Source organism: Harmonia axyridis, chromosome 6, assembly GCF_914767665.1.
Source record: "Harmonia axyridis chromosome 6, icHarAxyr1.1, whole genome shotgun sequence".
Lineage (NCBI taxonomy): Eukaryota > Metazoa > Arthropoda > Insecta > Coleoptera > Coccinellidae > Harmonia > Harmonia axyridis.
In genome coordinates this window covers 39,257,584-39,270,824 of record NC_059506.1, presented here as the reverse complement: position 1 = coordinate 39,270,824, position 13,241 = coordinate 39,257,584, and the positions used below count along the sequence as shown (strand labels likewise).

General features: G+C 39.3%; 1 protein-coding gene across 4 annotated transcripts in view; it reads left to right on the top strand.

Moving 5' to 3' along the window:
- The window catches only part of LOC123683339 (E3 ubiquitin-protein ligase Ubr3), a 40,544-nt gene extending 27,507 nt beyond the window's left edge, over positions 1-13,037 (top strand). The window contains exons 10-28 of one of the 4 annotated variants that reach the window (XM_045622315.1): positions 957-1,138; positions 1,226-1,362; positions 3,188-3,497; positions 3,646-3,892; positions 4,077-4,248; positions 4,296-4,550; positions 5,357-5,559; positions 5,987-6,218; positions 6,277-6,459; positions 6,674-6,939; positions 7,048-7,193; positions 7,991-8,153; positions 8,218-8,452; positions 8,517-8,732; positions 8,820-9,076; positions 9,167-9,520; positions 10,842-11,113; positions 11,174-11,267; positions 12,814-13,037. In XM_045622315.1, the coding sequence (XP_045478271.1) occupies positions 957-1,138; positions 1,226-1,362; positions 3,188-3,497; positions 3,646-3,892; positions 4,077-4,248; positions 4,296-4,550; positions 5,357-5,559; positions 5,987-6,218; positions 6,277-6,459; positions 6,674-6,939; positions 7,048-7,193; positions 7,991-8,153; positions 8,218-8,452; positions 8,517-8,732; positions 8,820-9,076; positions 9,167-9,520; positions 10,842-11,113; positions 11,174-11,267; positions 12,814-12,888 (3,999 nt within the window). In that variant the 3' untranslated portion in view covers positions 12,889-13,037. Of the gene's footprint in view, positions 1-956; positions 1,139-1,225; positions 1,363-3,187; positions 3,498-3,645; positions 3,893-4,076; positions 4,249-4,295; positions 4,551-5,356; positions 5,560-5,986; positions 6,219-6,276; positions 6,460-6,673; positions 6,940-7,047; positions 7,194-7,990; positions 8,154-8,217; positions 8,453-8,516; positions 8,733-8,819; positions 9,077-9,166; positions 9,521-10,841; positions 11,114-11,173; positions 12,503-12,813 lie in introns of those variants that run through there. The other 3 variants (XM_045622316.1, XM_045622317.1, XM_045622318.1) reach the window with 3 other exon arrangements.
- The last annotated feature ends 204 nt before the right edge of the window (positions 13,038-13,241 follow it).

Below are 13,241 nucleotides of genomic sequence, written 5' to 3'. Positions count from 1 at the left end.
GAAAGAATTTATCACCCACATGTCCGATCTGATGAGTCCTGTAAATAACTAATATCTGACATTAGATTAGGTCATTAGATTACATTTGTTGGAGAATGTTCATGGGGATATGTAATTATGAGAGCTCATGGAAATTAATTTCATATTCTCGGAATCATTTATGCCTAATTTCTGGCAGGACGACCTCTAGTCTAAGAATAAATAAGTGCATCAATTTGGTTGGAACCGTTGTGCCCTCAGCCTAATATTTTTGGTCCCCTATGGCTTGGTTTGGAACACATTAGTATCGCCTTAATCTCGTCTACATTCATAATTAGTCCCTCATTTAAAAACCACTCTTTAAATTGTTGGAACGGAGAAACAGATAGGCTAAGGTCAAGGATAATTCTGATATATGACAATCTAAAGAAAGCGACTTGAAAAATAAATAAGAATGTTGGATTACGTTTATGGTCCTAGTCAACGTTCATATCATTTTCTAACTCTTAACATTAATTCTGTAGAAATTCCGGTTATTGTAAATACTTAGAGATGAATAACATTCCGTGAGTCATCTGCTCCATTTTTTTATGATTTCCACTTCCCCACCTAAAATGTAGCTCGATTGAAACGGATAGATTTTCCTGAATGTAAACATGTGTTCACATTTGCAGATTTTACAGTGTAACGAAATCAGATTGGAGACACAACATCTCAGCTAAACTGGAAAATGTTTTGATGGTCAACAGCTTAGCTGAGATGTTGTGTCTCCAATCTGATCTCGATAGACACTATAAACATCTGCAAATGTGAACACATGAACAACAAAACAACCGTCCTTCTAATAAATAACGGACCGTGATCTAAGATTCTGGAAGGTCTCACAGAGTCTGGATAGGAAGCATATTTAAACTATAAACATCAGAGAAATGTGTCAGCGTTTCCCCAAATGATATGAATTCTTCCCTTGGTTTCAGGTCGCATTCTACGAGATCCTCAACGGGTTGTGGGTGAGGAATGGCCTTCAGATCAAGGGCCAGGCCATGACCTACATCCAGTGCAACTTCTGTAACACGATGGTGGACGCCGATCTATGTCTTCTACAAATTTGCGCCACCAGGATACCGGCCGAGGACTATCTCAAGATTACTGTCGATAAGTGAGTATCTGCACGACGAGTCGTGGTTCAAAGTACCTACCATCGATCTCTATTCTGAAATTTCTCTTCTTCTTCTTCTTCTTCCAGCTTCCACGGAAAGAGCTGGTTGAGCTTGTCTCCTTTTTCATCGCTACAGCAGGACTTCAACCTTGACAATGGCAAGCCCATGATGGAAAGTTTCTTGATCTACTTGGTAACGCTGATAAGCGTTCGGACAAGTCTCGGTGAGTTTAGGAGAAAAATCTTCCCAAAACATTGAAAAAAACCAGCATATTATGGGATAAACAAAATTAAGTTCTCTATATACACAGGTTTTCCTATTGATACTATTCAAAATGGTAATAATGGCAACACTGTATCATTTTTTGACGTTTCTTATGTCAATTTGTTGGGTAGGTTATGCTATTTAATAATGGAATGATACACGCTTCAACAACGTTTAGAAATTGTTTTACTGATTTTTTTTTCAATCATTAGCAATAAGGGAAAGATAATTTAGCTTAACAAGGTCACTTAAACAACGAACTGAACTTCTGATATGTTCTCAAATTGTGTTTTCAAGGATAGTTTTTGAAGTATTCCCTAAATTTTCAAATTCAGATGAATCTAGCTCGTTTAGAAAAAAATTACAGATTTTATCTATAGGATTTCTAATGTTTTATATCCTCTACATTTTAGAAGAGCATATAACGATTAAAGTTGCACTTTGAAGAGTCCGAATAATTGGTTTTGCAATTTATCTGAATCCTTGAGAGGATTCTTTTTATAGCTTACGAATTCTTGATTCTGCTTGCACATAAATATAATAATTACGACGCCAGAAATAAGAGAGATAAAGTTCTGGAATGAACCGAATACAATATGCAGTAACCAAGGTCGATATCTTGTTTTTCCAAAATGAACAAGAGAAAAAAAAACAAACGTGGACGCAATATGTTATCACGAGAGACAGATAAGGCGCACATAAAGTTTCAGCTATTATTGTACTTTCTAGGAAAAACGGGGAATCTCAGAGTTGCATTAATATGACGTTGCGCAGTAGAGAAATCTCTCAGCGTCAACAGTTTTCTTCAATGAAAACGTATCGCAGATTTTTTTTTTCTCGAAGATATTGATAAATGAGTGAATCCATCGGATTCATTGATTGATTTGTAGCCATTTATGGACTTTCATCCTCACGTGTTTGGCTTCCGAGTCTACCGAAGATAGTGGAAGCATTGGAATGAAAGAATGTTTGAACTCCGACTTCAAAATTTCCGTTCACAGATTGCATTTCGGACTATACTGAACATCTTTGATTTCCTGTCTGTCTGTGTGTCCGCACATCCTTGTAACAGACTTAACCTCTACTAGTCTCATCCGATTTCAATGAAATTTGGAACGAGCATTCAGTTTGGGCTTTAGATGGTCACCATACCAGCAGGGTGAATTTCATTTCAAAATCCCTGTACTTGGGCAATTAGAAAAATTCCCGAAAGAGATTGTCTAAGTATGGATATAGTGACTTAATTAAACATAGTGGCGACAATTCGTTCAATTTGAGCCTAAAAATGGCGAATGGGGACATAGAACCATAGAACTTAAGAATACAATTGACTGAACTGACACATGTCAAAATCCAAATTATTGGGCCTGATAGTATTTGAGTGTATATAGAACAAATTTATTTAACTGAAGAATACTACAGTGACTAAATAAAATGAGCCTCATTTTGAGTAAATCCCAAGTCAAGTGAATGTAGAATGTAAACAAAAAGCCGCCATATTTTGACTCTGCCAATCAAGAACGAGACCACGCTTTTTGCCACTGTGGTTTATTAAGTCACTGTAAGTATGGATGTGTTGCCATCTATGACTATATATATATATATATATATATATATATATATATATATATATATATATATATATATATATATATATATATATCTCTATGACTTAACGTCATAGATGGCGCTGATGAACGTTGTGTTATCTTATTATGTTGTACCATGCAGCGTCCACTAGACTTTTTTCCGATTCGATCTGCTTAACGTACGTCTGTTTTTAGGGCTGACCGAGAGAGAGATCAACAGGCTGGAGATGATCACGCTGCTGTGCACCGGAGACAAAACCCACTCGCAACTGCTCGAGTCTATGCCGGACCGATGCGGTACGACACAGAGTCGCGATTTCGAGTCCCTGCTCGCCGACCTGGCCGATTACAGGGCTCCTTCCATGGAGGCGACCGGTACCCTGCAGCAGGGCATGTACATGCCCAAGGCGCAGGTCTGGGAGGAGTTTTTCGATCCAATCCACATTCTGCTGCGCGCCGTGCACCGAAGGGACTTCCAGACCTCTATGGACAGATACACAGAGTAGTAAGTTCTTTTTCTTCTCGATGTTGGCAATAGGATCTTAAGTATCAAGAATGGTCAGCATGTTTTAACGATCGAAGACAATTGTTGAGCACCATGATCAATTGCACCGTTTGTAATCGATTTTAACCCAGTTTTCGTCTCGTTTCAGTGCAAGGCAAAACAGCAAGATCAAGGCTGGCATGAATCCTTGGCCACCGTTCAGAACCCCATCTAAGGTTGGCGAGGCGTTCGACGATCCTCGTTGCATTCTAAAATCCAGAGTGTTCCATGCCGTCGCATTCATCGTCCTATTCAAGGCTGTCAAAGGAGAAGTCTCGGAGCACATTATGAACTTGATCATTTTCCTTCTGGAACAGGCTGTCATCATCAGCCAACAATCCGACAATTTGGCAGTGGTAAGGAAAAGATCTCATTGCTATAGTTTGATCAGAGAAAAAGTAGTACCAATCGAATACGACATTTGATCCAAATGGCATAGAAAATTGCTGCCAACATGAATAAATTGCTACTCATATTGAGATTGTCGAGATTGTCAATGTCAACCTAACAATAATTTTGAAACATTTGTGGTTATTTCAGGACACAAAGAATAATGATAACGCAAGCTCCATGCCCAAGGAAAAGGTGAAAGACAAGGACATCTCCGCCTGGTACAAGACCGACAACATATTCGAGAACATGACAGGGGTCATCCATAAAGTGGTTCTCACTCCGGAACCAGAGATCTTCCCGATGGCTTACAGCTCGGACAGTAAGTGAAATGAAAGTGAAACTCGAACCTTTTTAATTCCTAATAAGCTTCTTCTTTCCGCTCAGGCGAACTGGAATGGGACAGTAACGACATGGACACCAAGATGTCGGAAGTACCCTTCCTGGACGCTGTAAACATGCTGACTTACGAAGATTGGGATCAGTCGGAGTCTGGGGCTCTTCTTCCTTGGCCTGCCTCGGTGCCTGCGGACGATGACGACGATGGATCCGCGATGTCCATCGAGGATTCTCAGGAGAACGCCATGACCATGGCGTTGGCCGCATTCAGGCAGCCCCACGAGGGTAAGCCAAACCCCAATTCAAGTTTTGTAACTTCGTGAAGGAACACACTCCCCAGTGTTTCTTGATAATTTCGCAAAAATGAACGAAATTAGTATCATCTTCTCATCCAAACTTCCAAGGTCACAATTCATGAAAAAATGTCGGTTTTGCAGATCTGCGATTTTGGGAAGCACATGCTGTGCTCTTTTTTAAAATTCTAAGTAAATCTTTTATGTTTGTTTATTGTAAAAGGCCTTCTTAGCGTCAGATCTTAGCAAATGCATCCGTTGCGATCAGGATGTTCGCTAGTGGAGTATAATCAAAGATCATATCCGAAATTCGTCAACCGCTAATAGGATCAGTCAAGACCCTACTGAAGACGCTTGTTTGAAGATTTATTAAGGTTTAAGAACGAAACGGACGTCCTTTACTTGGTATTATATTAAACGTAGCGATATCTATTGATGGCATATTGAAAACTTTCGCAGTTTCCTGCAAAATTGATTTTATGTATAACATTTGCCGATAGGTGTCGCTGTTTGAAATTATAAATTGAGCACCATTCGCAGCAAATTCATATCAATATAATACTCATTTTTTATGTATTCCACTATTAAAAATTCTTGAATTTAATAAAATTGCTTGGAGTTAAAAAAACAATCAATAATATGAAATCGTTATTGATTTACCTCCTGTATCGTCACGAGACCGATCTTGAATCTAAACCTTCATATACCTAAATTAAAATCGAAGTAACAAGGTTCCTTTTAGTATTGCATATTTTCCTCTTTATCAAGAGACATAATCTCATATTTCCCTTTTTTCAGGCCCCCAAGAACATTCCGCCTTGCCTCCCCCCGCCCACCTGCCGGCCCTAATGGCCGGCAACGAAGTGGGCCGTCCCTCACAGTTGCCAGGCCCCTCCAGTAAGGAATTGGTTCCCACCAGTTCGCTCAGTTCGGAACTGGTGCCCTCTACTTCCCTTGGAAACAGGAAGCCCCGCCCCTATAGACGTCGCACCACCCTAGAGGTAAGGAAACGATCGATAGCACTTCTGTAAAAATCTTTTTCGGGGTTATAGTTTTTTCATCTTCCATTCTGGGGCGGTGATAAGATGACAAGAGATACAGGGTGTCTGGTGGCCAGTGGGACAACGCTCTGGTACTCAAATACGAAAGTTTAAGGCGACTTTAACTACACAAATGTCATCTAACTTCACATAAGCGTTGTTCCACAGGTAACCGGGCACCCTGTATATCCTTGTTATGGGATCGAAGAGAGGTTGTTGCTGAAACACTAACTGAATTGAAGACATCTAATTGTTTAATAGGCAATAAGTTAAATAATCCTCAATGAATGGAATGCCATTCCGAAGTGTTATAAGATTCATTGGATGGTTGTTTCACCTTGGTATCCCTAGGCCCATTATAACCTCACTCTTTTCTCTTTTGTCGCAGGGACCCAACACCAGCATCAACGTCCCGGTGGTGAAGGTGCACGAGAACTTGATCAGTCTCCTCCTCAAGCTCCACTCCAACTTGTCCGGGGTGCCAGACAGCTTTGTGCTGGAGAAGGAGCTGGCCAAGGGCGACATCAACGACCGGGCCGCTATTGGGGATGGACCCTTCTACGTGGGAAAGCTGCTTAAGAGACTCGCCTTGGCCGACGACAACTGCAAACAGGGCATAGGTACGATCTGAACTGTTCGGAGGTGGCAACGTTGTTCTGATCCGTTTTGTTCTTTTAGTCGAGGCCAGGGAGAGGATATGGCCCATTATCGAGAACGATAAGGGCAAGAACCCCAACGATAACAAGGAGAGGGAGGATAGGCGCAGAAAGGCCAAGGAAAGGCAACAGAAGCTGATGGCGGAGTTTGCCTCCAAACAGAAACAGTTCATGGAGAATATGGAGACCAACGATACCCCTCCAGGTGTGTGATAAATTCTTTTTGAGACAATATTAAGACTATTTGAGACTTAGTTTGTTCTTGTGTCCTATAACTATATTTTTTAAGTGTTTTCTTTTTATTTTGTTCAACCTTCTTTACTTTTTTGCTCTTGTTATGAGCTTTTGATAAGTTGAGTGTTGAAGAAGCAAATTGGCCAAACTTTGGTGTGTGATTACCGTTTTGCCGCCATTTTCAGGACAAGACGAACAGATTCCTTTGTCTGAAATTGAGTACGACTGCGTGATTTGCGGACAAAGTACTGCCAGCACCGAAAGTAAGCCAATGGGATTGGTGGTGTTGGTTCAGGCCACTAGCTGTGTGGGACACAAGAGAAGACACGGAAGACCGGAAAGGGGCACGCTGCCTCTGAGCGACGACGAGAAACATCTGCTCAGGACGGAAGACACCCTGGCCTCGGAGTTCGATAAGAGAATTGTGGAACTGGACAGACATTTTGATCCAGTAAGTGATCGGAGAACACATCAATTTGTACTAATTTCTCACTTCAAGCCAAATTAAGATTTGTTTCTCTGGAGTTGGAGATTTTTAAATTTTCTCCTTTTTTTTCAGCAATCCTGGTTCTTGTCTGTTAATTCTGGGTGGGATGGTGGCGTTCACGTCCAAACATGCGGTCATCACTTGCATTTGGACTGTTTGAATTCCTATCTGTTCTCTCTGAGGAGTCAACAGAGACAGCCTAGTCTTTCACCAGAAAAGTAAGTCAGACTTTCCATTTTTGTTTTTTTAACATACCCTAAGGTAAATTATGGTATTGATACTTCATTTTTTTCGTTAACTTATGTTAATAATATTTCTGAAAAGATTGCTAAATACCTAAAGACAAAATTCAATTACACAATATCCTTCAAAACAAGTAACAACTCAGAGATGTTCATTAAAAACAATAAAGATAAAACAGATAAAGAAAATAAATCCGGTGTCTACAAGTTAACCTGTAATGATTGCCCCATGGTTTATATTGGACAAACAGGAAGATCTTTCAATAAAAGGATAAAGGAACACCAAAAGAGTTATACATCTGATAGTTCGTTTTCAACCTACGCTAATCACTTGAAAGAATGGGACCATACCTTCAATAACAACTTTGAAATTCTTCATTTAGAAAACAAGAGCTTAAGACTAAAACTCTTAGAATCCCTAGAAATAAACAGGTATAATACCCAAAATATTCTGTTGAACGAACAAACGGATGTAAACTCATCCCCCTTTATTGAATTTCTTCCGATAGTTTGGAAATCCCAGGCGGCAAATTGTCCAATATAACTTTGTAATTTATGATACCCTTTCGAATATTTTTCTGTCAATTTTGCTCCTATATAAGATTCCGAAAACCTCTGTACTCTTATCAGTTCAGAAATGTAGCCTGATGAAGCCACAGTGTGGCGAAACAATTGTTGCTAACAATTAAATAATATAGTGGAATTACTTCGTTTTATTTTAGTTATCCATTTTTGCTTAGTTCGTTTGTTAACATTTGAATTTGTTATTGCAGGGGTGAATATCTGTGTCCGCTGTGCAGACAGTTGGCCAACTCCGTTTTGCCCTTATCTCCCCAGCTCGGAGATCGTTCTCAGATGGTTAGTTCCAAACCTACCTGTATGTCGCAAGTGTTGGACGAATTGTCGGATTTCCTTAGGGAAAATGTACCAAAACCAGTAAGTGGATGCCCTCCTAGCTGTATATATCTTCTAGAATCCGTATAAACCCCTAAAATTTCAGAATGTCTCCAATATGTCCGAAGCCATAGGAAAGGCCATGGAGGACATGTCGAGTTGCACCCAACTGAAGCCGATTTTCAAACTGAACAACGACAAGCCCTCACCTTACAGTCTGTTCCTCTTCATAACGTCCATAGCTCGAACGAATCTCGAAGTTGAACTCATTCAGAGGGGAGGATCGCTCGTTTTTCAGGAGGAACCGCCTAATCCGCTCCTGCCAAAGAGAGACTGTATCGGTAGGGTGTTCGAAAAGTGCCACACCAGGATCGTTGGATGTTAACTTTTTCTTTTTTTTTATAGTGCCGCTCCTGCACGTACTGGCTTTCCACGCCAGGGTAGCTAGGGGGATGGCCAAATGGGCCGCTTGGACAACTTTCGAGCAGTTATGCGGCTTGCCCAATCAGAACACGGTGAACGCTTTGGCCAATATCGAGAGAGAAGTGCCACTCATGCTTAGAGATCCGATCGCTCTACTGTTGCAATTCGTCTTGCTCCTTCCCTTGCATCTGGATCAAAGTGAGTATTTTTTACTCTAATACATACTTAAGAATCTTCCATAAGAAACCCATAAAATGGCCCTTATTTTCGAATTATTCTTTCCAGTCTATCTGACAACGACAGTGCAGATGATCTACAATCTTCTGTACTACCAAGTAGTGGCCCAAGTGTCTCTTGGACTGTCAAGAACCGAGAGGGAACGTGTGAAACATATGAGTTCGGGCGATGGCAACGTCAAAAACCTCACCGATGCCCTTGGTCTGATTCACGATTACATCGGTCACACCGATCTGTACATAGAAGAAGACTCTATGGAAGGTTCTTCTAAACCTCAGGTCAATTTGGTCGCTTTAGAACAACAGGTGAGCATAGAACATTCGACTGATTCAACGAAGCACAGAAAATCGTTGACAGTTGTCGGGAGTGCCAACCTAAAATTCGATTTTCAACAGGTACAGAAGCTTTGTCTGCCCTTCCTGCGCATTGCAACCCTCCTGAAGTACCACCTGTACAAACAGCCGCTGCCCGACGTGCTGACGGCACAGAGCGAATTCGTGCTGCTGGTCTACTACCTGGAGCTGGTCACGGAACCCATCGATTGGGACAGGTTCAACGCGGCCGCCGCCCTAAACTGGCCCTCCGTGCCCAAGTTGCACAGGGCGTCGCCGCAGAGCTGGTGCAGACAGCTCGAGGCCTTCGCCGTGAAGAGCCAGATCGCCGCCAGGGGTTTCTTGATAGACCAGCACATAAGGTGGCACCAACCAAGACTGTTGCAATTGCCTAGGGAGTATGAGAAAATTTTTACAGTGAGTATAGTTTTTCATTATTAAGGAAATTGTCAGTTTCGCTTTGCGTTTTTCGATCGGTTGAGTTCATACATCCCTTTTTTTTATCCTTGTCATTACTTATCATTATTATCATCATTTATTTTCGTCTTCTTTCTTTAGTGTCTCAATCTTTGATGATAGTTTAGCATTTTGATGTTTTCTTTCTTCATCCGTTAATTCATTTTAGATACTACTTGTTGTGAATTAATGTATAAGTTGGGCTCGGTAGTAATGCTATAATTTCTGGGGTCTCAGAGTCTAACCTAACCTAAATCATCCTACAGAGTATATATATTCTTTTGAGAAAGATTAATACAAATCGTTAATTTCAAACAATGAAGCATATGTGTCAATGAATCTCAGTATTAGCAGATGAAATGTAAATGGGGCATCATACATTTCAACGTATGATACAAGAGAACAGATAAAACATCAGCAAAAACTCTGTCTCCCCGTAAAGGTGTAGTGATAGGTTTATGTATTGGTATACAAAATAAGCTGACATTTATATTCAAGGGCTTCTTCTTCATCCGAATAAAATCCTCTCATCCTTCCTCTTCAACAGAAGTTGACAAAGCATATATTATAATTAAATCTGAAAACAAGAAAGAAAAGAACCAAAAAGGAGCAATAAATGTTATAGTTTCCATCTGATACCACATCGAATGATGACGATTGAAATCACCACAATAAATTGAAGGATAAGAAAGAATCATATCGAAATTCATAGGCCAAAAACTAACTAACGATTTTCCAACATAATAAGCCAGAGAACAAACAGAACTCATTAGGCAATATATCAATACATAACCTGCTAAAAATCCTCTTTCACGGAGTTGTTGTTCAGTTGCCTTGCGGGTTTCTTGAAGAAGGATAACCACCTTGTTATTGTCTATGGCCAATTTCGACAAAATAAATCACTCCTGTCTTTAGAAATCCCCCCCAATATTCAAGTAAATAGTACCAAATCTGCCACCAAAATCGGGAGGGTTTCTTCAACCAGAACCGATTCTCCAAGTAATGATTTTTCGAATTCTCAAGTGTATCAGGATCTCTACAGGCCCCTTATATTGGAGAATCTTCTCCTATAGATATATACTGATTGTATTCCATCAAAAAACGTTAACAAAAATACAAAGAAAATATGACTACTTCTTGACATCAGTCAAGAAATAGCCTACAGAGTAAAACATAGTTAATCTTTAGTTTCTCTTAAGATTTGCTGTTTTTTGACATTAATACACAAATTAATCTTCCAAATATGATAATATTTTCAATTTTAACGAAATTTTTGTTTCAGTATTACCATGAGCGACCTTGTAGTCAATGCCAGTCTGTGCCTCAGGAAATCAGTATATGCCTTTTGTGCGGGGCAATTGTTTGTCTTAAGCAAGGCTGTTGCAAGGCACAAAACGTTTGCGAGGCAGTGTTCCACACTTTAGAGTGTGGGGCAGGCACGGGCATATTCCTAGTGGTGACATCCACCTATATTGTTGTGATCCGTGGCCACAGGGCCTGTTTATGGGGCTCTCTGTACCTTGACGAATACGAGGAAGAAGACAGAGATCTAAAGTGAGTGGCCTCGATAATTTTCGAATGCCCGACTATTTTTGACTCTAACTCTTTTTTTAGGAGGGGAAAACCTTTGTACCTGAGTGAAGACCGCTACAAGCTACTGGAACAACAATGGCTGGCTCATAGGTTCGACCACACCAAGAAGAATTGGGTACAGCATCGAAACGCTCTGTAGATTGTCCTAGTTTCTTAGTCTCGACGATTTTAACAGTTGGATCGCGTAGAGCTAACAAACGAATTTTTTCTATTGATTTTTTATAAACTGTGATAAAGATCTTGCAGCTGATTCTCTTCAGGATGATTATTTATAATTTTTTCCTCAATATAATAACATTATAAATGATCGAAGAACACCAACTGTTTGTTCTCTTTGCGATGAGAATTCTCGGTTTTATCCTGTTTTTGTTCAATACCAAGTTGTCTCTTCTGGAGGGGAGGTTTAAAAACCGAGGGGTAATTTTCAATGAGACCATCCTCGTCTGTTATTCTGTCCTTTTTTTTTTTTTCAAACGTAACGTACAAACTTCTACGTCGGATGAGTTTTATTCGAAAGTTACCTCTGTGAATTTTTTTTTTTTTTTTAGTTCCGAGGTCCTATTTTTCTCTCCCGCGGTTTGCTTTTATTATTCTAGTCTACATTTTTTTTGATAGTTGAGAGATTTCTTTTCAATCTTTCCCGATGATAATCGGTAGGTTATAAGGAGGATGGCCGGATGGGGATTGATGCGTTGTGGAAAGGGGATTCGCAGTATTTTTTTCTTGTGTTCATTGTGTCGGACTGTTGTACATATTTTTCGGCGATAACGATCACAATCGATTCGAGAAGATGTTCTGACAAAGGGGAAAAATTCAAAAAAATGTAGTTGAAAAAACGGGGGGGGGACGAGATTCATTTCATACTTTTTCACGAGTTCTTAAACGCGATTTTGAATAAGTAATATTTAGTTTTCGCAACGATGAGGCGGTAGGAGTGCAGAAGCTATAAATATATTTTTTTTAGTGAAATATTTTTGTATATACATAATTATTTCAATATTAACGATGATATAATTGTAATTTCGTTTACTTTACTTATATAACAGTGATCTTCGAGTAATTTGTGTATTTCAAATTTGACAGGTTGTGTTACTTTGAATGATTATTGTTGTGTTTTATTCTCCTTTTTCTCTTTTTCATTTGAAACCATGTGATAAAATAAGACGATGGCGGCTCTTCTCAAAATGTTTCATTTCAATTGATGTAATCTTAGTTTTTGTTTGGGTAGCGTTTTGTTTTTACTTCGAAATTAAATACTTCAAATCTAAGCAGAAGCCTAATGAAAAATATATAACATTAGAATAATGCAATTAATTATTGTAAACGCGAAATAAACTCTCTGATGGGTAACTTGCAGACTTCTTTATCTATCCCAATTGCACTAAGATTTATTCCTTTTCATTTACTTTCGTTTATTCCCATCACATTTTGGTTTCTTAATCTTTTACGTTTTGAATGTGTAGAATTCTGTTCGACGTCTAAAATTATTCTCGAAAAGAGTAATTTGCAAGAAATTTGGCACTAAAATCATTGATCCTCCTAGCTGGAGAACACGATCTTTACGTTTTGAAGGCAAAAAATGAATGAATCAAATTTTGAAAAATTCATATCAAACTAAAACGTGTGTGCTTCGATTGTACTAAATACAATATTTTTTACAGCACATTCCTATCAACAATGTATTCGAGGTAATGAATCTCCTCGAGCCCGACGAGGCAATGAATTTGATTGATTGATTTTTCCCCCCCTGAAAACCAACCATTTGTGCCGCTGATCGTCCACATGTCTCTGTAGCCGAGTGATTTAATCATAGGACCACTTATACCGGGTTCCAGTCCCGTGAAAAGTACAATTTTTTTTTTCATTAATAAAGCACCTATTTTCCAATAATTTGGAAATTCTACGACATAGAAGATAATAATAAATAATAGTCCAAAATTTGCATTTGTGCACTAGAGGTTCCAACCTCTCCTTCTGCCCTTGATCCTTGAAATATTCCTTTATTTCTTCATCGTTTGCAGTTCAGGTTCTTCTCTCGTTAATGTATTCTTTTTGTAATTTTTAATTGATCAGTACTTCACAAAATAGA